At 42.2% G+C, this 24,526-nt stretch overlaps 2 protein-coding genes across 6 annotated transcripts; both read left to right on the top strand.

The window, feature by feature from the left end:
• The first annotated feature begins 455 nt into the window (after positions 1-455).
• Positions 456-9,637, top strand: fshr (follicle stimulating hormone receptor). Its single transcript, XM_076092799.1, has 14 exons — positions 456-628; positions 2,958-3,029; positions 3,891-3,965; positions 4,205-4,279; positions 4,372-4,446; positions 4,922-4,996; positions 5,402-5,482; positions 6,321-6,389; positions 6,483-6,557; positions 7,093-7,278; positions 7,552-7,772; positions 8,120-8,301; positions 8,398-8,589; positions 9,119-9,637. The coding sequence occupies exons 1-14, from the start codon at positions 456-458 to the stop codon at positions 9,635-9,637; spliced, it is 2,070 nt and encodes a 689-aa protein (XP_075948914.1).
• A 3,461-nt stretch (positions 9,638-13,098) lies between these two features.
• On the top strand, positions 13,099-24,480 carry fbxo11b (F-box protein 11b). Of its 5 annotated transcripts, none has more exons than XM_076093952.1 (22): positions 13,100-13,413; positions 14,681-14,844; positions 15,027-15,108; positions 15,335-15,479; positions 15,558-15,687; positions 17,461-17,544; positions 17,689-17,821; positions 17,979-18,085; positions 18,567-18,678; positions 19,339-19,445; positions 19,535-19,672; positions 19,759-19,976; positions 20,157-20,337; positions 20,469-20,591; positions 21,104-21,189; positions 21,350-21,426; positions 21,523-21,666; positions 21,870-21,980; positions 22,079-22,186; positions 22,275-22,383; positions 22,797-22,895; positions 23,081-24,480. In XM_076093952.1, exons 1-22 carry the CDS (start codon positions 13,326-13,328, stop codon positions 23,208-23,210), a joined length of 2,676 nt encoding a protein of 891 aa, XP_075950067.1. In that variant the 5' UTR covers positions 13,100-13,325; the 3' UTR covers positions 23,211-24,480. The 5 variants fall into 5 exon arrangements, 4 of the variants coding, with proteins under 4 accessions (XP_075950067.1, XP_075950068.1, XP_075950069.1 ...); XM_076093953.1 differs by having other exon boundaries at positions 15,338-15,479; XM_076093954.1 differs by having other exon boundaries at positions 15,027-15,087.
• Positions 24,481-24,526: the final 46 nt, after the last annotated feature.

Here is a 24,526-nt window from a genome sequence, read left to right on the forward strand (position 1 = left end):
AAACGTTGAGCACGTCATTTGCAAGAGTTGAAAATAATTGTCTCTATCACGACATCCTATCAGGATCTGTGCAAGGATGTGGTGCTTTTTACACACAGTCTACACACAACCCAGCAGAGACCTCCTACATCCTCAGACAACCATAGAGCTTTTTACCCCAGTCCCACCCCCATTATTCACCACTGCATGGCAGAAGGCACCAGAGCACCTCACGCTTCTTCTTTCTTCGACCTCGCGGTCCCCCCAGGGTGCATAGACGGACAAATTAGCAAAAACATTCACATCAAATGTGGAATGTGGGTTTTAGTGGAAGACCTGTATACATGTGCAACACCACGTGGGAGATAGAGAAACGTGAACAGACAAAATCTTAGTGGGAAGATAAAAGGAAGAAAAACAAGGAGATTTGAAAAAGCCTAAAACACAACAACCTGGACTTTGAACAACAGCCTGCAATGATGATAGTGATGATTCTGATCATGCTAATGTTTGTGGTGATAAAGACGGCAGCAGCGTCGGCACGTGGCCCTGAGATGGACATAAAACCTGGAGTTGACACCTGCTCGTACGTTTTGGACTTTTGGGTCACAGAGATTCCCTCCAACATCTCCAGCAACACCCAATACCTGTAAGTACATCGTTCATGCACACAAATATCTGCAGCAATGTTGGGAAGCGGATTGCTGCAGCAATTGTAGATGTTTACATTTTACTTGCTGGCTGCAAAGCTCGCATCTCGGAGAGATAGTTTGGAAATTTCGACAACGTCAATGTAACGCCAAAGCTGCATAGCTCTCGTGTTCCTCTTCTTGTTGGAAACTGTACAGAAATCGACAGAATATGCTTTTATGGAGCCTTATGTCCAATTCATATTCTTTGGACTCATTCCTTTATTTTAGATGTTTTCGTGAAAGTTTATTTGTGGTTTGTCTTTTTTTGTATCAACCAGTAAAATCCAAGATATCCTGACTTTTAGTCTCCAGTTCAGGTCAAGCTCCAAAAACACTGGATACTACAATTCCCATAACGCAACTCAGACCCTCCATGCCTTGTCAGTGCCCATGTCTTTCAAACTCCATTTTTTTATGTAACTTTCTGTTGTAGATTTGTAGTCTCCAGCCCTGAAATCAATCACTCTTATTTTTTCAGACATTAGGCTGCTCAGAATTCATGCAGCTGTTTTCTCAGTCTGAGTAGAGCTCGTTACGATGAGTTTCATGCTGTGTAACATCGATGTGGTGTCTCTCCAGTCAAGCACAACAAGTGACATGTATCAATATTTCAGAGAATACATCCCAAAATAGTATTTTTCAGTCGCCATCCCACACTAATACAGATTCAGGAAGCAAAGCATGTGTACAATTCAATATCACATCCCATGAGCGTGCATAATCATTTAGACTTTCCTCTATAATCCTGGCTCATCTCCTCCTGGCGGAATTTTACACTGAATTTGCAAATTCATTTATTTAAGGCAATGTATGCAAAGCGTGTCTGCTCAACTACAACGACTGCCAGCATAACCACAGCTTTCTAAAGTGCCCACGGATTAAAGATGCCCTGTAGAGTTTTCTTGTAAACAAACAAAAGTTACATTTACATTCAGTGTGTCCCACAAATGTCCATGGAGCCTGTCAAACGTGTTGAATGCATTTTCTTCCGCCTAAAACATTTGCAAAGCTGATTTCTTTGAATATTTAAAATGTTGCATCGTTTATATTCATGAGAGAACCAGATACAGCGTTGGAGGCGGGGCCCCATTCATTCCTTTGAAAGTTGCTCAGTAGCACAAAAAAATTGACTTTCAAGTATAAAGTTACCCGGATCTTCCGGCGATCTTCCACATCCATGGAGCCCCTGATTTACAAATCTCTCTTTGCTGATGTAAGTCAATGGGAAAAGTCTTTTTGGGCCGTGATGGACGCAGAGGTTGTAATTCTACTGTTTGGCCACTAAAAGATTTGCTTCAAAGCCCATCGCTCCTCCTGGGAGCTTAATCACCGCTACCAGGCTGTTGGTAAGCGGAACAGAGTGAAACTGGTGGCAGGACTGTGTATTGTTTTGTCCACATGCGCGCAAAACTGCTCACAAACAACAGTTATGGGATCAGTGCTAAAAGTAAGAATAAAAGTAGCACAAATAGACGAATAGGATATTAGCTAACATTAGTCACCTTACGCTACTGGTCATATTAGCCCAACTGAGGCAAGAAAATCTTGTTTCCTAAAATGTCAAACTTTGGAAGAAGGATATTGTATTTATTCTTTCAAAAGTTATGTAGGTGTTGGTTGAAGGTTGGTTGAGGTGTTTTTGACAAAGTGGCACAGAGCTGGTTTACACACTGACCTGTTGTTTTGGGCCCTTGAAAGGTTTTGAAGGAATCTCAAGGCCAGAAGGAGGAGGGGATGGAACGGTGGGGGTCAGCATAAAGATTGCAGCATGAACAAACTTAGGAAGTACAGATGTACATAATCTTACTCACAAATCTAGCCGACACACACACACACACACACACACACACACACACACACACACACACACACACAGATGAGGACGTACTTTGTGGCAGAAGTAGCATCTAATCCCAAAAGAAGTTCAGCGAACTCCCAGGCGACGATGTGTGTGTTCTCATCTGTTCTGTTCTGCTCGAAGGTCAAGGCTCAGGAACAGTGAGGATATTTTACAAGTATGCAGCACTGGAGGGCCATTTTAGATGCGATCTATGAGTCACACCAGGTGCAAAATAAGCTTGAGATCTTTGTACAGACATTCAGTACACAAAACTTTGTGTGAAAAGAAAAAATCCCCAACCTGAGTGTGAAAATACTGGTCATGGATTCGCCACCTCACAGCAAAAACGGCCACAAATGACTTTGTGAAGATTTGTCTTCAGTTGCCATTCTTGTGATGAGTGTATCGCTGAGAGCTGATGTGAGCGGTTGTTTCTGTATCAACAGGGAAGTCAGGCAGACGCAGATCACTGTGATTTCCCAGGGCGCCTTCACCAGCCTGCAGCATCTCAGGAAACTGTAAGTGTCTGTCGTTCATGTTTAATCGTTGATGTGGAACATAATCAACGGAGGTCAAAACACTGAAGATAAGGATCATCCAAACAGAGGGGAAGTAAAAAGGAGTTTAGTAGTAATACAGTTTTGTGTTTAGCTCAATTCAAATACATTGCGTAATGCTGGAGTATTAAAAGTATCCCCTATATTCAGAGTATATACATGAGATGTTACACTAATGGAAATCAAGAAAGCAAAAAAATATGGGATTGCATTTGTGCTACAAACTTTAGTTTTTTATTTATCTTTTATTGTGCTCTTATTCAGACAATACCAAACAAGTTATGTACAGTACATAAAGCTAATTTATTGAAATAATCACCCATATTTCTAGTGTTTACACAAGTTTGAACTAATCATGAAATCCCTAAAACGAATGGAAAACGAGAGTTCAAAAGTATGGGATTGTATTTGTGCTACTATCTTTATTTGTCTGTTATATTGTGAGCGTTTGTGTATAATAGCAAATATGCAACAGATGGGATGTTTGTTTGCTCAAGTTTAATTCGTTTTTATCATAATTTCTCTACAAAGTATAATTTATTTGCGTGCAAAAGATATTTTTCTGCGCTCAAAAAGGAATGCCATCACACACTCAGACTTTTGTTTAGTGACGAAAAGGTTGGCTTTATCTTTAAAACGCTTGCAATGGACCATAACTGTTCAGAGCCTTCTTTTTCTCTCTATTTGGTGTTTTTGGCCTTCTTGTACCTTAGCATTGTCTTTTTTTAAAGTGTGGTGATCCTCCCAAAAGTACCTGTGAAAGTGTCCTTTATACCCTTTAAGTTACCCTCTTCCTTTTTCCCCCACCTCCTCCAACCGTAGCTTCATATTGGAGAACGACCTGCTCGAGACCATCACCGCGTTAGCCTTCGCCGGCCACCCTCGGCTCACACATGTGTGAGTATACAGTTTTCTAAGAGCCGCTGCTGGTGACGTATTTTATCCAGCGTGCTTGTGTGTTTAGTCTTTGTTATGGAACAAGAAGCGGTGATAACTCTGAGAAAGCTGATCACCCAAACAGCTAAGGAGTAAGCTTGGCAGCGTGATGGAGAAATAAAATCACAGGATGAGTGTGAATGAAGACCTGACAGCTGACATGAATGTAATATTCTTCTTTACACATTTGTTTCCATTAGCACCATCTCTGAGAATGTAGCGTTGAAGAGTATCGGGGCTTTTGCATTCTCTGATCTCCCTGAACTCAGCGAGTTGTGAGTATGAGTGGCAGGATAATGGCAGTGGTGAAACCCTGTAATTGTACAGTCAGACCAGTCGTTTATATGACAGTGTGTGTTCTTTTCAGAACCATAACAAAGTCAAAACACCTGAGACACATCCACCAAGATGCATTCAAGAACATCGTGAAACTAAAGTTTCTGTAAGTACTGAGTGAGAGTGCAGCGGGGTAGGAATACTTTCTTCTCCAGTTTGTGTTTTTCAAGCTGCTTGTGAGTCCAAAATGGGTCACGGGTGACAGGCCTACTTCTGAAGGGCCCCTCGCACGACCAGAGACATTCTTTAATTAGCCTTGATCCCCAGGAAGAGAAATACAGTGTCACTCTTCATCTCGTGAAAAAAAGTTTTTCCACAAAATGTATTATCTATCATTTCAGCCATATTAAATATATTCACGACAAACAAATAAAATACTACCTTTGATTCTTTATATCTTTTGAAACAGTTTCAAGCTAACTGTAATAAAGTACAAATTGCCAAAATCATTCACTGACATTATCACAACTGTTATTGTTATGTGACATTGTCTGATTTCATCCCTATGACTCAGAGTATCTGTTGTTCAGAGGTTGCAGTGTGGATGTAGTAACATTTGGTGGTTAATCTGCATATCACAGGCGCATCGACAACACTGGACTGACAACGTTTCCAAACTTGACAGAGATCAACTCCACAGCCGGCGACTTTCTGTTGTAGGTCTAAACACAATATACAAATGAACCACAAATGCCCACACACACAATTATGTACTTATATAGAATTCATACATATAGGCTATTGGATTGCACACATACTTAAATATGCCCAGAAGACATCACACTGCAGTTAAAACCTACGCACTGAGTAGTCCTTACAGAAGAGAATATTAGTAGTGCAACCCATCTGTCCCTCATTTCCAGCCTCTAAAAATCAATTTTCAAACTGTCTCCCATCTGACATCTATCAGCTTCAAAAAGGAAGTGGATTTAAAGGAGATTGTAGCATGTATTCCTAATATTTTAACATACATATATCTGATGTTTTTTCTACTTACTATTTACGTACTTCTCAGTATTTGTTGTTAATCATGTCTGTGTTTTTATCCATGTGCTGCTTAGTCACCTGCAGGAGAACAACCACATAAAGGGAGTCCCTGCCAATGCCTTCAGAGGCCTCTGCACTCATACTATCACCGAGATGTAAGGGATTCATCAGTTTCTCAGGAGCACATGCACCACCCTCGCACAGCTCCAAGTGGGCATTACATGCCCAGTGACGAATGTTCCCCAAATGCTCTCTGCCCTCTTTACTGAGTCCTATCTTCTCCCACTTGTCTTATTCTTCTGCAGTTTTGTCACTCTTACTGATATATCTTTGTTTTCCTTCTTTCTAAAAACTGTCCTTTTTATTTCACTGCATTTCTCTGATTTTTTTTAGCTTTAAGTTACTGTGAGGAACTTTTAACTGGTTATGAAACCGTCTCAATTTGATACTGATGACCTACATAAGTAAACAAGACCGGCAGTGACAAGATTGGCTATTTCTGTATAGTTATTTCCTAATCGGATCATCAGTAATGATAATCAAATATTTCAATATTTAGCAACAAAACACTGAAGGTTCTTTCACATAATAATTACTTTTAATAAATGCATTTAGCTAATAATACTTTTTTAACTTTTACTTACATTTTGAACTATTCCTTGAGTAACATTTTTGAATGCAGGGCTCTTACTTATAATGGAGTACTTTTAAATTGTGGCATTACTACATTAGTTTAGTAAAAATCAGTTTATACTGCCAAATGTATCAAACAAGTCTAGTTTGCCAACGGATTCCAAGGTCTCTAAGGAAATGTTACATAACAATAATAAACCATTTATTTAGTGTTTTCTGTGTACTCATACAGCTTTAGCCACTGAGAACAAAAGAACTGCACAAACTAAAATTAGCTTCGATGCTTCAGAGAAGTAATTGTTCTGAATTGTTTGAGTTGGAGCCACATGACTGTAATTTGGCTTCTCTTTCTCATGACAGACACCTCACCAGAAATGGCATCGAGGAGGTGGCAAGCGACGCCTTCAACGGCACAAAGATAAACAGATTGTGAGTCACAGGCAGAGACACGGTAACAAACAGAAGATTTAACGGAAAAGAAGAAAAAAAAGTCAGCTCACATATTTCATTTGCCTCTCTTAGATACCTAAGAGGAAACGAACAGCTTACTCACATCCATCCCAACGCCTTTGTGGGTTCCAGTGAGTTGGTGGTTCTGTAAGAATGACATCCAACAGTAACTCATGCCTACATGATTCACCCTCCTCATCATCACTTATTAAACTAGGAGAAAACAAGAAACAATGTGGCGTTTGTGGGGAGGCCCAGAAACACTTAGAAACATGCCAGATTTAAGGTAAAAATAAACTGAGAGCAGAAGAGATTTTTTTCCTCTGTTTATTCCCCAATCAAAGAAACTCCCATTTCTATTGAAGTAGCAATCAGAAGAGCACCATATTTGTTTTTCTCTTGGGCTGTCATTGCTGTAGTGTCTTATGACTCCACAGCCCAGCAACCCGTTTGCAATCAAACGGTGGCATTTCCCGTGACAATTTCTGCTCAGGAAATTTGAGTTTCAGTGTTTTTATTCGAAGCAAATCTGGAGTTAAAAAATAAATAAATAACAGCTTTTATGAACTGATCACAGGTCAAATGCCTATTTAACAAAACATCTGTTAAACATAGCATTGATTCTGAAATGATAATGACTGTTACTCCTCTATTAGATACCAACGTGTAGTTGTTTGTGCAGGGACATTTCCCAGACAGCCCTCAGCTCCCTGCCGGACGACATCCTCACACGACTCGAGATGCTGTTCGCTGTGTCCGCCCGTAATCTGAAGAAACTTCCTCCTCCGCAGCTCTTCACCAAACTCAGCGAGGCCTACCTGACCTACCCGTCACACTGCTGCGCCTTCCAAAGTATAAAAAGGAACGGGTACGCATGCATTGTTGTCAAAAGATATCTGAACGCCTTATTATTAAATAAACAGATCCAAATCTGGGGAAGAAAAACAATTTTCTAACTCTGATCTAAAGTTGTTTCTCTCCTGTGTTCATGACTTAAAATGGGTGAGTTGTGCCTTTTAGCCTTTTGTGGCTTAAATTAGTATTACAACAACAAACACTTCCAAGATGTTCCTGGCAAATCTTTTTTTGTGAAATCACCTCATAGATTTAGTTTATATGCAGTTTTTGTTTGTTGTGCTAGAACGAGGTGGCACTCCAAGTGCTCTGAACCCGGGTCTTGGGAAATCCCAAACTTCCGAAGGGACAACTGCTTCAACTCAACCTCCATCACCTGCAGCCCAACCCCCGATGACTTTAACCCCTGTGAGGACATCATGTCCGCTGTCCCCCTACGGGTCCTCATCTGGATCATCTCTATCCTCGCATTGCTGGGGAACGCAGCAGTACTTCTGGTCTTGTTAGGTATGAAATGGGACAATTATTACTAGCTCAACTTCCTACTTCCATTATCCTGTCCTACTTTCTCTCATCATTTATCTCCTTTTTTCCTTCCGTCTTCCTTACTCTCTGCTTTTCTTGTGTCTGTTCTTTCTTCCACTCTACCTTCTTTCCTAATTTCCTTCCTTTCTACAGTTCCTTGCTTTTATTGGAATTATTGTGTTTTCACATAAAAGCAAAACTAAGGTTTATTCTCTTTAGCAATAGAATATCAACTTGAGGAAACTTTACTGTTAATACTTGTTTACAAAGTACCTTTTGGCCCCCAAGATTTTCTTTTGTCCTTTTTCTTCCCACCGTTGCGTTGTCAGGCAGCCGCTCCAAACTGACTGTCCCTCGTTTCCTCATGTGCCACTTGGCCTTTTCTGACCTTTGCATGGGCATCTACCTGGTAGTAATAGCAACTGTGGACATGCTCACACGTGGTCAGTACTACAACGACGCCACAGACTGGCAGGAGGGCCTGGGCTGCAGTGCTGCGGGCTTCTTTACGGTGGGTATTCATGCAGGGAGTCCTTTGCATACATATGATAGCTCTACAATGAATAACAACAATACTCATGAATATCCATGTTTGTTTCAATTACAGGTGTTTGCCAGTGAGCTGTCTGTGTTCACATTAACAGCGATCACAGTGGAGCGCTGGCACACCATCACACACGCTCTGCGGCTCGACCGTAAACTTCGCCTGAGACACGCATGCATCGTGATGACAGCGGGCTGGATCTTCTCCTCGATCGCCGCTTTGCTGCCCACAGTCGGGGTCAGCAGCTACGGCAAGGTGAGCGTTTTGAATAGACCACACTCTCTCCATTCAACTCCTTGTGACCACGATTCACTGTATGGTCCTTTCAGAATTTGCTTATGTTTTTTTGGGGGGGGGGGCAAAATGGTCTATAAACATATATTCTACAAACGAATGTAATTTTGCAGTCAAAATATGTTTAAAATATGAAAAACAGCTTATGTAATGTATTGCTTTGTATGACATTATATATGGGGTGGTTATATTCATTAGACATTTATTTTATGAATTAATCGGTTCGTAAAACGCCAGACAAGGCGACTAGTTTCTGGAACCCCAAGGTGATGTCATTAAATGTCTTCTTTTGTCTGACCAAAATGGAAAGATATTCAATCCACTGTCATGTAGGACATGGGAAAGGTGTCTATTTGTTTAGCCCGCTGGACAACAAACCCTTTGAGAGCTGAGGTTTTTTTAATCCCCAGTTATGTAATAGAAATAAAGTACATGCAAGGCCCTTGTACACGGTGTGATATTTGAATGTGTGCATTTGTTTGTGGTGAAGGTGAGTATCTGCCTGCCCATGGACGTGGAGTCTCTGAAGGCTCAGGTCTATGTGGTGTCCCTCCTCCTCCTCAACATCCTGGCCTTCTTCTGTGTGTGCGGCTGTTACCTCAGCATCTACCTGACCGTCCGCAACCCTTCGTCTGCACCGGCGCACGCCGACACCTGCGTGGCCCAGCGCATGGCCATCCTAATCTTCACTGACTTTGTCTGCATGGCTCCCATCTCCTTCTTTGCTGTCTCAGCCGCCCTCAAGCTCCCTCTCATCAGCGTCTCAGACTCCAAACTCCTGCTGGTCCTCTTCTACCCGATCAACTCGTGCTCCAACCCCTTCCTCTACGCCTTCTTCACGCGCACCTTTAGGCGGGATTTCTTTCTCCTCACGGCTCGCTTCGGCCTGTTTAAAACGCGGGCGCAGATTTACCGGACAGAGAGTTCTTCCTGTCAGCAGCCGGCATGGACCTCTCCAAAGAGCAGCCATGTGATGCTGTACTCCTTGGCCAATCCTTTAAGTGACTGACTGTCATTCAAAAGTCCACAGACAAAGGCTTTTTGCTTGATTGTCAGGAGGGTCGTATTTCTCTCCCCACAGAAGTCCTATTTTTCGAAAAGAAAATTCCTCTTAGGTCTGATGGAGATATTGACAGACTACAATGCAGCCTTAAAGTTACAAGAAATTCAACATTGCTTCAGAGGTGCACTTCTTTTCATGTGTGAAAATGTGTGGAGACACCGAACAGACTGCTAAATCCTCCATACGACGCCCGAACTCATGACACTGAATGTTGCGGGTTTTCACTTATGTTCGATATGTTGCCAGTGTCTTTGGCCAGTACATCAGCCAATGACCTCTGCCCTGCAACAACACAGAGCACAAGAGTCCTTCTTGAACCATGTGACCCATGGGAAAACTCTACTGTATGTACCGTGTGTACAGACATCCAAGTAAAGATAACTACAGAACAACTGCAGATACTTTGACAAAATCTAGGTCAAATAGCTGTCCCAGATGATTCCTCGCGTTTGCTTTACCTTGATTGGAATGCGCGATGGGTTGGAGTTTACTGCGTCAAAACAATTAGAACACAAGTAAAAGTAGAAAGAGTCGAGGAAGGTGAGGAAAGTAATTTTACTTTCACGCATCTTCTTGCCATCCATCTCAAGATAATTTAATAACCTGGAGTACTTTGAAATCCTTAAACAAAGGTTTGACACTCGAGATTTCTACACATGCACTTCAAGAAATCACTATTCATTTTGCATAAAACGTTATGATTGAATGATATTCATTAAGAAGCACACTGCAAGGACATACTCATTAATAATCTCCTCATACACTCTGCTGTTGCTCCCCATGCCTCCACATCCCTCCTCTTCAGTTTGTCTTGAAATGAAGAACGTGTAATTATCTTTGTTGCGTAAATATGTTTATCCTTTGTAAATGAAATTACTATTAAGTGCGACTTTTTTTATATATATATATCTCTGTGTTTTTGAAAAAAAATTATCTTTGTGTTGGTTTTCAATGTCATTTATAAATTTGTCTATTACATCCTCTCTGCTTGAATAGTTTTATTATTTCGTGGTGAATGTGAGTGTATGAGGACTCGTAACAAAAGGAAACCACACTCACACACACATTAAATTGAGCATTCTTTATCTAGAAATGCTGTCCTTCAGAGCATCCACAGCTTTCAAGGACAAAGTGACCCTACCAACCTCAGCTCTGCGTGCCAGGGTGGCTGTTGGGTTGTGGGAGGGGAGGGGAGACTACACAGCTGCTCTTTCTGTTTATTACAGACAGATGGATATGGCCGCTAGATAAAGCACACACACACACACACACACACACACACACACTCATACACACACAGAAGCAAGCAGCCCAGGGTTTCAAGGCTGCAGCTGCAAGAAGGAATCCGAGTCCATCTCATTGATATGGATACACTGCCTCCTACATGCCAACGTAGAATGTGAGGGTGCATTTATACTCTTTAACCACCAGGTGGTGCTACTGATGCGATATTTATTGTGATCTCTGCTCTGTTGTAGTCCGTTCTACATATTTATAGTCAGCCTCACCAGTGAACTACAAACAAACAACTGATGGTGACAAAGTAAACCTTTCAGATCAGTGTAAAGTCAAATTAATACAGACACAAAAACATACATCAGTGTGGAAGTTTAAACAGAACTATAAAATGCACTATTCTCTTCAGCGCTTGTGGCATTTCCTTTAATAGTCAAATATTTGTAACAAAACAGAGAGAATAAACTATCACTATTATGTAAACAGAAAAGCAGTTGCTTACAAGGTTACATCACTGTTGCTGTCTGCAACAATAAATAATGTTATTTCTTAGAAAGGCTGATAAGATGTTGCTTTCCAGCTCAGGACTTGAAACTGTCTGAACAACACCCCTCTACTTAATTAATATAGCACATGTGGTGCTGACAACATTCGGTCTGCAGACAGAGTACTGGGAAATAATGGGACACATTGGGGCCTAGACAAAAACAAATTTGACAATGTACAGATTTTCCCAAGTTGTGTTTCTGTTGTTAATCCTCACAGGATACTTAGCTGGAACTATTTAAGCAATAACATTTTGGGCATCCTTTTGACCTTAATTTGTTGCATGTCACACCCTTCTCTCTGTCTGTTTTTCTGGAGTATCTCTCTCCTGAAAACTATCTAATAAAAAGTAATAACATCCAACCAGCAGACCGTGACCATTGGCAGAATGTATTTTTTTGTTTTACTCTGTATGAGAATGATTGTGATTGTGTGTATATGTGTGTATTATTTTCCTAAGCACACTAAAAATTATTAAATGGATTATATCCCTCAGTATTGTAATGTAATCATGCTCAAACCTATATTCATTGATTATTAGAAATGATTCATGGCTGTGTGGTAAGAGCTCCTATAAAGATATTTTCCAGCGACAACAAGGTGACAAAAGAAGAAGAAAACTAAATTAAACTCCAGATAAAATATTGCCACATTGCGACTGCTCTCATAATGCTGTGAGATCATAGCCTAATCGTTTGCAGCTTAACAATGCCATCTGGTGGTTCAATTACATGAAATGATACTAATTGACAAAACGTTTTCCTCCACTCAAAATCGATGATTTGAGACTCCCGCAGGCAGGAAAAGTAGCTGTGAGAAGTTTTTAGTTTATTCTGCATTCATGTGAGTTCAAATGGATTCCAATAGTTTTGCCACTGAAATACATATAAGCTTTTTCAGTGTTTAATTATAATTGATTTATACAATGATACGTTCGAAATTGAATCATACATTGATGAATTAAGTTTGTATCAAATGACTCAAAATGAAAATAAAAAGTAATGACAACAAGATCATTCAATCTCCCAGTCAATTATTCTATTTAAAACATTAAGTAAGACTTTAACTTATATAATCATAAAATAAACTTGTATAGGGCTTAAAATGTGAAAATACAAATGTGTAAACTTCTCAAGATAAACATTTCTTGCAGCCTAACTCCAGTCTCTGCCCTGCCAATGCTCCGTATGTTAAACACACTCACATCTTCACTGATATATGGCAAATAATAAATCAGTTAGATAGAAAGACAATTAGACAAATTTAAGACTGTGCTCTTTGTTAATAATTAAGGAAGGGCGATTGTTGAAATGATTGGTTTAAGTAAAGACTATCCCTTGTCAATGTGGAATACTGTTACAAAATACTATAGCTCTATATGTACCTGTGACAATGGGGTCTAAAGCTAAGAATTGTCTTTTAGTATTATTAGTGCATTGATCAAATCGCCGCTTGACCGATCCCGAACCCCAACAGAAAGGTTTGTCAGGTCGTCTAATACGAAGCTCCCGATTGGCCGCTGCAGGACACCTGTTATAAAACGCCAAATATGATTGGCCGAGCGAACACTCACGCTCTTTTTTTTTCTCGCGATTGTTTCCCGTGTGGGTTAATGGCTCCTCCTGCTACAGACTGAGACGAAGCTGGCACTGAGCAGCGATACGGGGGGAGCTGTAACACCACGGAGGGGGAAAAAAGCGATTACACCCCAAATACCAGCGGGTTTTTGATCGCAATTGTCTGGGTGTATCTTGGAAAAAAGGCTGCGCGGGTGGTAGTTTGGGTCGAGGGCTAAATTTCGAAGCGGGCGGTCGAGGATAGCAGTCTATTTTCTCAACAACCAACTCCCCAGATGAACTCCGTCAGAGCCACCAACAGGAGACCCAGGCGAGTGTCGAGGCCGCGCCCGGTGCAGCCCGAACGGAACAACGGGGACAGAGGTACGCTTGCGGCCACAGTCGGCTAACGACTGAAGACGGAAGCCGTGTCACGCGCCAACAGCCTTTACATAACCGTCGTTTCTTTTTGCTGCCGGCCTGTTTACCACTCCTAGTCACGGCGGGTTCAGCAGGAAAAACCGAGGCTTCTTGCTCTGTGGCTTAGGCCAGGCCGCGCTTTGTTTGGCTTGAGTGATTGGGGCTAGCTAACACCGCTAGCTAGCTTACCAGGTTTATGTGGAGGTTGAGGGGGGGGGGGGTTGTCTTCGCGGAATGTAATGCGTATGTTAGCTAAACGGTCAACATTAATAGCGCATATTCAGGTACCTCCAGCTGGAGGCAAAGGGATCGACTTCACACGCTCTGACCACAATCTGCGTGTCTTCTCTCGGCCGTCGCATTCCCAGCTGTCACTAACGATTCTGACGGGGTGTAAATATGCGGCGTCTTTCGGACTGCCATTTTTGGGGTGTAACGTTAACAAAAACATTAGCAGGCGAATGGGGGGCAATGTTAAGCCAGTTGACCCCCGGCTTCAATAAGCCACGCAAGATCAGCTGTGTTATAGATGATACGGTGTGGTTTTGGATGAATTATCTGTGTCCATTTTCTCTGCTTGAGGCTGTAATAGTTCAAAGCTAACGTAGCCAGCAGATTGGACCCATATCCCCTTCCTTGTTCTCGGAGCCTGTTAGCCGTAGCTCGATTTGTTTACACCGCGGATTTGCCAGCTACGCAGTTCAGTTTTTAGCCATTAGCCGCACGTCTGATCCACTTTCATCTGCGGCCCTTCATTTTTGACAGCACCATAAAAGATGAGTGTCATTCTGCACAGAACAGGACCCAGAGACAAATGCACATTGTCTGATATCAGTTGTCTATGACTAGACATGAAAGACTGGCAATGTGACTGCAGGGGGGTGCATCTGCCATTATCAATCACTAACCTTTGTCTGCCATACCAACTCTCACCCTGTCTGTTAGCCTGCGTAATGTGCTTACATCGTGTGAGATGAATGCACACCATTGTGTCATTAATGAAAGAAGAGTAAGTGTGTCAGTGGTTAAAGTGTTTCCTGCATTTACTGGAGACCTTTTTAGTTGTGTATTCGAGCAATAGAGTGATGATTGTGCTTCTCAGAGAAATACCCAGTGTTTTTTTGTTTGTTTTTTAATTGCATGGTCTTGCCCTATACTGCAGCTTTGTGCATTGAAGTGCCTCTTGAGAAAGTGGTGTATGTATAGGAAATCTGTTTTCCTCTTTGTCCAGATGAGGAGGCTCCTGCAGCAGCTGCAGCAGAGATGGCTATTGAGGAGTCTGGACCAGGAGCTCAGAACAGTCCCTATCAGCTTCGACGCAAGACCCTGCTTCCCAAGAGAACCGCCGCTGCCTCTGCCACCGCCTCTGCCTGCCCCAGCAAGGGCCCAATGGAGGTTAGACTGAAACATTAAAGTGCATTTCTTTTTTGTGCATTGGCCACAGTGTGCATGTCTGATTGATTGTGTTTTCCTTTGAAAGAACAATGATTCTGTGACAGAGCAGTACATTTTCCAGATGATTACTTAGTGCTTGAATCTTGGCATTGAGTTGATACCCTATTTCCCCTCTTTCACAGGGAGCTTCCACTTCATCAACAGAGGCCTTTGGCCATCGAGCCAAGCGGGCACGAGTGTCCGGTAAGAGCCACGATCTGCCAGGTGTGTGTTAAATCTCCGCAGCCGGGGAAAGGAGACTGTTAGCTTTTTTTGTTTTTTTTTTCTCTTTTTTTTCTTTTTTTGGAATCTTTATTGATTTTCTGTGTGTGCTGGTAAATCTTGTTACTTTGCAATCCATTTAACAGCATGACTTCATGGTTTAATGTGCTTGGATTGAAACAATTTTTACCCTAAACCTTACATTGTGAGTGTGTTTGTGTGTCTTTAGCAGCCCCAGCAGAGCAATATCTGCAACAGAAACTTCCAGATGAGGTTGTTTTGAAGATCTTCTCCTACTTACTGGAACAGGACCTCTGCCAGGCAGCTTGTGTCTGCAAGAGATTCAGCCAGCTAGCCAACGACCCCATCCTATGGTAAGTGCTGCTGAAGAGATGGAAACATGTCGTTTCATTAAAAGGCAAACAACTGAAATGTGGTATTTAATATTCTAGGAAGCGTCTATACATGGAGGTGTTTGAGTACACACGTCCCATGATGCATCCTGAGCCAGGCAGGTTCTATCAAGTCAGCCCTGAGGAGCATGAACACCCAAACCCCTGGAAGGAGAGCTTCCAACAGCTGGTAAGTCTGACCTCCTTAGTTTTCTGTGTTTTGTTTTACTGTGAAAAAGAAAGTGCTCTCTGAAGAGCATCAACATCTTTGCACACACTTGGTTTATTGTTTCTTAACATTGTCTCTCTATATATATTAAAAATAAACAATGTGCAGTTCTGGAAACTTCATATATGGCCTTGCAATAAAATCCATGCCACTGCCACTGGAGTAATAATATCTCACTTTGGGAAAGAGTGCGTGTAAAGTTAAAACACGTCACACACACATACATTAGAAAGAGAAAACAGTCCTGTTTTAATCTCTTGAAATACACGGGGAGAAAAGGAAGCATAGCTATCACAATATAACATGGATAAGCACTGAGGATGGGGTTGTTCCGGTAGACGAGGAGCTCTGGGAATGACGGTGTTCAGAGCGATCGCCAATAGCGGATGCCTTTGCCAATGTAAAGACGTATATTTCACGTGTTTCCCGTTAATGTATTAAATTATTACTTTGAATATTATTAGTGGTAGTAGCATTATATTTAATTTAATTTGCCCTGTCAAATTTAGGCCTAACTTAATTTGTAGAAAATGAAAATTAGTAATGTCCTCCTTCAGTGGAATTTGCAGCATGAATGGCTGTCGTTTGAGCCAAGGCGAAAACAACACCGTCAACATTTCATTTTCTTTGCACAGCACATTAACAGGGTTCCCACATTCGTGCTAAAGTGGCCGAAACTCCAGATAATGCGCTGTCCCTGGTACTGAATGGAGCGGAGGAGAGGTGGACAGAACACGCGTCACTTGTGTTCAGGGAGAGAGGTCGCAGTGAGCACCAAGTATGTGGCCAAGTCCACAGCGCACCGCTGCAGAGGAAATGCACCGCACAGGGCCAGCCGGCCCACCCGTAGAGAAACGAAAAATATTTTCGGTTCATTATAAAAATGTGGCAAAGAAGACTTTGGCGGGCTGCCACAGTTCCATAGTTTGTTCTGTCTTTAAACCGCATATACAGTATTTCTCAGAAGGATCTCAGGGTTCAGGCTGTTCACAGACAGATCAGTGTAACAGGTTCATGTGACCGTAATGTTGTTCTAAGGCTATGTCAACAATAGTGTCTGTGTATCTCATTATCTATTTATGTAAATCCAGAGTTCCTCTCAGGCTAATCATCATCTGAGGTCATGAGGCTAATGGAAGGCAAACATGTTTGCTTTTTTAATTATAATGTAAAAGGGAAATTCAAGGTGAAAGTCAAACATTGATCACAGGCGCACATTATAAAAAACAAATTGCCATTTGATCACCTGACTGTTCTGTTCTGTCCCACCTCTTACTGTTTGTGATGTCTAGAAATTAAAGAGTGCAGCGTTTGGCTGTTGCATCCATTGTTCTGTTGTTGCCAGCGGTTCCTAATTTAGGGTTCAGGGGTTGCAGGATAGTTAAAAGGACAGGAACCAGAAAAAACTATTTCTGCTACAGTTAGACTTATGCCTTTTTTCCCCAGTAACTTAATAACATCATTTAATGTCTTAAGAGGAAGACTCTGGTTGATGTATTTGCAGCCAGTGGACATGCAAACAGGCAACAAGGGGTCACAAGTAAACATTGCTTTGTTTTAAAGGGTCGCATTACAAAAACATGGGGAACCACTGATGCTCTTTGTGGCTCTTTGTGGAACCCCCTTGTGTGTCAAAATGATTTGTTTAACCAGCAATGCCTAGATGGTATGAGGAGCATGTTAATGTTCGGTGTGATCACCAGGAACTTGACTTTGGTGTCTTCTGTATTGCAGTACAAAGGTGCTCATGTAAAACCAGGCTTCGCTGAGCATTTCTACAGTAACCCCGGCAGATACAAAGGCAGAGAGAATATGCTGGTAAGTCACGGCCAAAAGACAAAATCCTTCAGGATTTATTTCATTGGCCATAGCGCTGACATTTATGCAAAGCACAGCCAATGTAATCACCTGCTTGTTTTTGTGTATATTCTGCCTGAACGTGTTCTTCCCTTTCTCCTGCAGTATTATGACACCATTGAGGATGCGCTGGGTGGAGTGCAAGAGGCCCACTTTGACGGTCTAATTTTTGTCCACTCTGGGATCTATACAGATGAGTGGATTTATATAGAGTCCCCCATCACCATGATTGGTGCAGGTATGCGTGCTTCCCTCACTATAAAGTACATACGACTTTACCTTGATGCTTGCGCCGCGTGCAATCAATATCTCTCTTAAGATAGGATGCAGTCTCAGTGGTGCTGATGTCCATATTCATGAGGGTGTTAAATGAGTGTTTCCTGCTTTCCTTTAAGCTCCTGGTAAAGTAGCCGACAAGGTGGTGATAGAGAATACTAGAGACTCAACGTTTGTCTTCATGGAGGGCTCAGAGGATGCCTATGTGGGATACATGACCATCAAGGTGAGCATAGATCTCACCTCTCTTGATTTTATTTTTTTTAAATGTAAGACAGAAGGTTTATGAACCATGTGCATTATTAAAAGGGTTCAGACTATCAAACTGAGTTTAACACAGTGTCATACAATGCCAATTACACAATACAAACACAAGATCTGGGTGTGATTTTTCACATCGATGTTGGTTGTCTGGGTTGTTTTGTACGTAGAGTTAAACCAGCTTTAATAATTTATGAGTTGTCAGACAAATGTGACAAGAATGTGAATGTTTCACATCTTTATGTGACATCGTATTGATTATTCTACGTCTCCCGCGGTGTTAGATTTCTCTGTGTTCTGGTTTTATCCTGTTATCAGCGACCAGTATTAGCGGCACTAATGCCTCCGGTGGGGAGAGTGGTGTGGATGTGGTGGGTGGAAAGAAGCTTGATGTGTTGTCAGTAAGCGCAGCCACTGTCTGACCTCTGCTGCTCTTCTCCCTGCAGTTTAATCCTGATGATAAGTCAGCGCAGCACCACAACGCCCACCACTGTCTGGAGATCACAGTCAACTGCAGCCCCAACATCGACCACTGCATCATCCGCTCCACATGCACAGGTAACGCACACGCTGACCCCTGGGAGAGGACGCACTGACATGAGCACCTGTACAGCACAATGAAAAGAACAATAACAGATCATTAAATCCAACAGTAGAATTTACTGCATGGATCTTGTATTGTACATATGTTGGTGTGTTCTCCTGTTTTAACTGTATTTAACAGTATTGAGCCATGTTTTTCTATAGTTTGAGACGCAGTGTGTCAAGTGTCCCTATTTGTGTTACATCACTAAATGATCTGATCAATTAGGATTTGTGGGTTGTGCAGTTTATAAACATAGCTTTCAAAGTTGGCTCCTCCATCGCAGCTCAAGGAGGATTACGTAGCTCGCCAGATTCCCTCTCGTTTTGGAACAGGCTTTTTCCGTTTTCCTACGCTATATTTGGCGTTTTTATCGCCGCTGTATCCGCCCCTTTTCGTAGTTTCCTCTTGAGGGCAGAGTGTCTGCAGATACAGACACCGCCACACACTTTTATTTTATAAGTCATGATTGAGGGAGATCATTTTCATATGAAGAGTTTAAATTGTCTTTTGGAAAAATCCTATTCATCTTTTGGGTTTTTTGACTGTTGCTAAATTGATAGAAGTGATAAAAGTGACGATTACTTGCAGCTCTACTGTAGTGTGACACTTGTGTGTGTTTTCTCTGTGTTTAGTGGGTTCGGCTGTGTGTGTGAGTGGTCAGGGAGCTTGTCCAACCATCAAACACTGCAACATCAGTGACTGTGAGAACGTAGGACTGTACATCACAGATCACGCACAGGTAAAAGTTACTTTTCCCGCCGCAATAGCAACAAATTATTCGCCATAAATACACACACGGGCTTCTGACTCTCTTCTCATGTGTTCCAGGGCATTTATGAAGACAATGAAATCAGCAACAATGCGCTAGCAGGAATTTGGGTTAAAAACCACGGTAATCCCATCATTAGACGTAACCACATCCACCACGGTCGAGATGTCGGAGTGTTCACTTTTGATCACGGCATGGTAAATACACACAACTGTCACTTCATACATTTTACCTGAAAGATTCATCACGGACCATCTAATTCGTCTTCTTTGCGGTGCTTCAGGGTTACTTTGAGAACTGCAACATCCATCGAAACCGCATAGCAGGCTTTGAAGTGAAGGCCTACGCCAACCCCACAGTGGTGCGTTGTGAGATCCATCATGGCCAAACAGGAGGCATCTACGTCCACGAGAAGGGACGGGGACAGTTTATAGAGAACAAAATCTATGCCAATAACTTCGCTGGGGTGTGGATCACGTCCAACAGCGACCCGACGATACGGTGAGGACACACACACACATCAGACTTTGTGTTCAAAATGAGATTTCAATGGAGACAGCAAATGTGTTACGGCCAGCATGTCCTATATTGATACAGACAAACACACGGTCGTGTATGAATTTTGTCTCCAGTAGCATGTTTATTCCAAGATTGTGACTGTTTCTTTCTTTTTATGTCTAGGGGAAATGCTATATTCAACGGTAACCAAGGAGGAGTGTACATATTTGGAGATGGACGGGGTTTGATAGAGAGTAACGATATCTATGGTAACGCCTTGGCGGGAATCCAGATCCGAACCAACAGCTGCCCCATTGTACGGCACAACAAGATCCACGACGGACAGCACGGGGGCATCTATGTGGTAAATACACTCGCGGCTCAGATGTAATCCTTCTCCAGCAAGAACAGACACTTTTTCTGTTTTTAATAAGATCTTAAACACCCCCCCTCTGTCGGGACGTTTTGACAGCTACCCTCTGCCTTGTGTTTCAGCACGAGAAAGGCCAGGGGGTGATTGAGGAGAATGAGGTTTACAGCAACACACTGGCTGGAGTCTGGGTGACCACAGGCAGCACTCCTGTCCTCCGCAAGAACCGCATCCACAGTGGAAAACAGGTGAAATTACCATGGTCAAACATTGCTCATGTGTACACCAGCAGATGAAATCTCATGCTTCAAGAGTGCGAAGCGATGAACAGCATTGATGAGCTGCTATATCCTGACAGTTTGATTTGAGGAATACAAATACTGCACATTTAGTTCGAAGTAAATGCCAGATATACTGCACCATGTACGTGCACAATGCAATGACGGCCCAGCATCTCACATGTTCTACGTGGTAAAATGACAATGGAGTCTTGTGGCTTTGAAGAGAAAAACGTTCATTTGAATCCTCCAATTATCAGAAACGGTTCTTTAACTGAGGTCTTTGGCTGTCTTTAGATCAGTTTTCTTAATTTACTTCTACGTCTACTTTCCTGTTTTGGGAAAAACAACTTGAATGTTGAATCTACAGTTTATATCTACAATGTCCTGATTGTGCCGATTTCATAGTAAAACAAATTTCTATCTTTTCTTTTTTTTTTCAATGTTGTAACAATCTGTCTTTTCTCATTATTTGTTTTCAGGTGGGCGTGTATTTCTATGACAATGGGCATGGTGTGCTGGAAGACAATGACATCTACAATCACATGTACTCTGGTGTACAAATTAGGTAAAGATTACCACCTTTAAGCAGTGAATACACTGAATATACACAATATGAGATACTTTTTCTTACCATTATACGTAAAAGATTAAACATGTTACAGCTGTTTCTTTTTCTGCTCAGTTGTGTACGATTACATTATTGAATTGCTGTTGAATCTTGACAGGACGGGGAGCAACCCAAAGATCAGGCGTAACAAGATTTGGGGAGGCCAGAACGGAGGGATTTTAGTCTACAACTCAGGTCTGTATTTCTCACTCCGCTGCTCGGTTTGTCTCGTATGTAGTGTCTGTGTACTTGTGTGTGTACTTGTGTCTGATGAGCTCTTTAATGCAACAGGTCTGGGCTTCATTGAGGACAATGAGATCTTTGATAATGCCATGGCGGGGGTGTGGATCAAGACGGATAGCAACCCTACACTGAGACGAAATAAGATTCATGACGGCAGAGATGGAGGCATCTGCATCTTCAACGGAGGAAGAGGTACTTAAGCACAGTCTGTAGCCAGATAATAAAGAAAGCATCACATAGCTTCTGACACATAGCTTCTGGCAAGTGGGGAAACGTTCAGCTCCCTGTCGACCTCCCTCCAGCCAGCTGCCACTTTGTTTAGGTGTTTGTGGTGAAATCGCGTGTGTCTAGATTCACGCATTACAATTCTCTTCATGAAATCTTTTTCTCCGTAGGTTTGCTGGAAGAGAACGACATCTTCAGGAACGCTCAGGCCGGTGTGCTAATCAGCACAAACAGCCACCCGATACTCCGCAAGAACCGCATTTTTGATGGCTTCGCTGCAGGTTAGCTTCTTTTTTTCCAACTCCACATGAACACAAATAACATCTCGGCTTCTGTCTCCTTTCGGTGCCGATGACGGATGTTTCTTTGTCTTCTCCAGGTATTGAAATCACTAACCACGCCACAGCCACGCTGGAGGGCAACCAGATCTTCAACAATCGCTTTGGAGGCTTGTTTCTGGCCTCGGGAGTCAACGTCACCATGAAAGGTAACTGGCTACTTTGGGCAAAGATTTAATGCCCACAATCTTACTAGCTTGTTTCTAATCGCATGTTATGCCCCTCCCCCTCTGTCAGATAATAAGATTCTGAATAACCAGGATGCCATTGAGAAGGCAGTGAGCAGAGGACAGTGCCTCTACAAGATCTCCAGCTACACCAGTTACCCCATGCACGACTTCTACAGGTAAACTGTGTCCGATGAATTCAAGTAGAGCTGAAAGATTGCAACGCAAGACTCATCTGGAACTAATATGATCAATAATCATAATGGTATGGTCAATTAATCGTTGTGTGAAGTTATTTTTAAAGCAAAAAAGCTTTCCAGGTTTTACTTTTCTGATGTGACAGTTAAATAAATACCTTTTTTAATTTCTTTGGACTGTTGCTGGACAATACAAGGAGTTTGAAAACATCAACTTAGGCTTTAGGAAATTGTGTTTGGCATTTTTTTTTTTTTTTTTCTTGACAACTAATTTAATCGAAATATGATTAAAGTCCTATTAGATTAGTAATTGTCAAAAATCCACAAGTTAAGAAATGTCTCCCAATAAACCATTTCTTATGTAAATTAATCTGTTTTGTCTTTTATCTCTCCAGATGTCACACCTGTAACACAACAGATAGGAACGCCATCTGTGTAAACTGCATCAAAAAATGCCACCAAGGGCACGATGTAGAATTTATAAGGCATGATCGGTAAGACATTTTTGGTTCGAGGGGGAAAAAGATCTAGGAAGTCATGTTTGTGATGATGTTTAACATTGAAAAAACAGTGAAAATCATATTTTTCAATTCCACATTTTGTCTTTTTAATGTACCTGAAGAGTAGTATATTATGAAGGGCCTCTGGTTCATAATCTCTGGTCTGTGTTCCCTTTTAGGTTTTTCTGTGACTGCGGCGCGGGAACGTTGTCCAACCCGTGTACGCTGGCCGGGGAGCCCACACACGACACAGACACTCTGTATGACTCGGCGCCGCCCATCGAGTCCAACACGCTGCAACATAACTGAAGGCATCCGGTCCAGTTACACACTCTCACATAAAGCATATAAAACACATTACATTGCACACACAGCCATTCACACTCACACACACATCAGCGCACACACACAGTTGAATACACGCATCCACTTTGCAGCCATAAGGACCCAGAGAGACTCTGTGATTGCGGCGCTCTCAAATGGGATCACGGTGAAAAGAGGCTGCAGAGGAAGCGGCTTCCTGCCCGCTGCAGTCAGACTCGCTGCAGCAGAGGCAGCGGTGGAGCTGAGGGTAGACCGACAGAACGGCCACAAGAGATTCCTCGCCCGAGTATTTCTGTAGATGAGAAGAGAAGGGCTATGTAGAGGGGCTGTCGATGGCAGCGCACGAAGAACCCCCCCCCCCACCACCACCACCACCCGGTGTTAATCCTCGGCTCCCAGCCCACTTCTTCTCCTTCCTCACAAAAACTGCTGTCAAAGAGACTTCCTGCTTCCTCACAGCTGCCATCCCCATTGGCTGCCCCAGGCAGTTGTAACGAGGCAACAGATGGGCGGATGTGGCTCTGTTGTGTGTGGATAAAGAGCAAGATTGTGTGTGTGATGGAGCACTTGGGCTTTTTAAAAAAAAAAAAAAAAGAAAAAAAAAAAGTTCTGATCAGTGGATTTTATTTCAATGCTTTCTCATGTAGTTTTGTATTTTCAAGCAAAAAGTTGACTGTATTTGAATGTCTTTTATTTTTATTATATATTATAATTATTATTTTTCTTTGGTTAGCGTCCCTCCTCCAATCCCGCCTCCAAAGCAAAGTGCAGACACTCTGACGTCCCAGTGGTGAAGTTCTTTCTGTGAAAGAGAATTTAAACACTAAAAACCCTCTCCAGTATATTAGCTTACATGGCAGGTGGAGGGGCTCCACACTTGTATAAAGGTGTGAGTGTGTTGTGTACAGTGGAAGTTGTGTGTGTATATGTTTATAAGTTGATGCAGTCAGTGTTTTGTGGAGAGGGTTTCAATAGGAGGTGACAGAGCTCCTTTGAACTGGAACTGAGGAGTCAATCTGCTGTCCCCCACCCTTCCCCCCTTCTCTCCCCCGTGTATCGTGGTGACTGTGGCTCCTCATGCAGCCTGAATCGTATGCATGTACCATAACATCTAGACTTAATATATTGTGAAGTACTCAATAACCATTATGTAGATGCTAGTTGGAATTCAAAAAGGGGTATACTTTCTTAGAAAGACAAAAAAAAGAAAACAGGAAACTGGCCATTTCTAAGAAAATAAAACTTTATTAGATCACAGGTGTCTTGTTTTTAAATTCACACCCTGCAGAATTACCAACAAG

Source organism: Anarhichas minor, unplaced genomic scaffold, assembly GCF_050575085.1.
Source record: "Anarhichas minor isolate MPS153535 unplaced genomic scaffold, ASM5057508v1 ptg000017l, whole genome shotgun sequence".
Classification (NCBI taxonomy): Eukaryota; Metazoa; Chordata; class Actinopteri; order Perciformes; family Anarhichadidae; genus Anarhichas; species Anarhichas minor.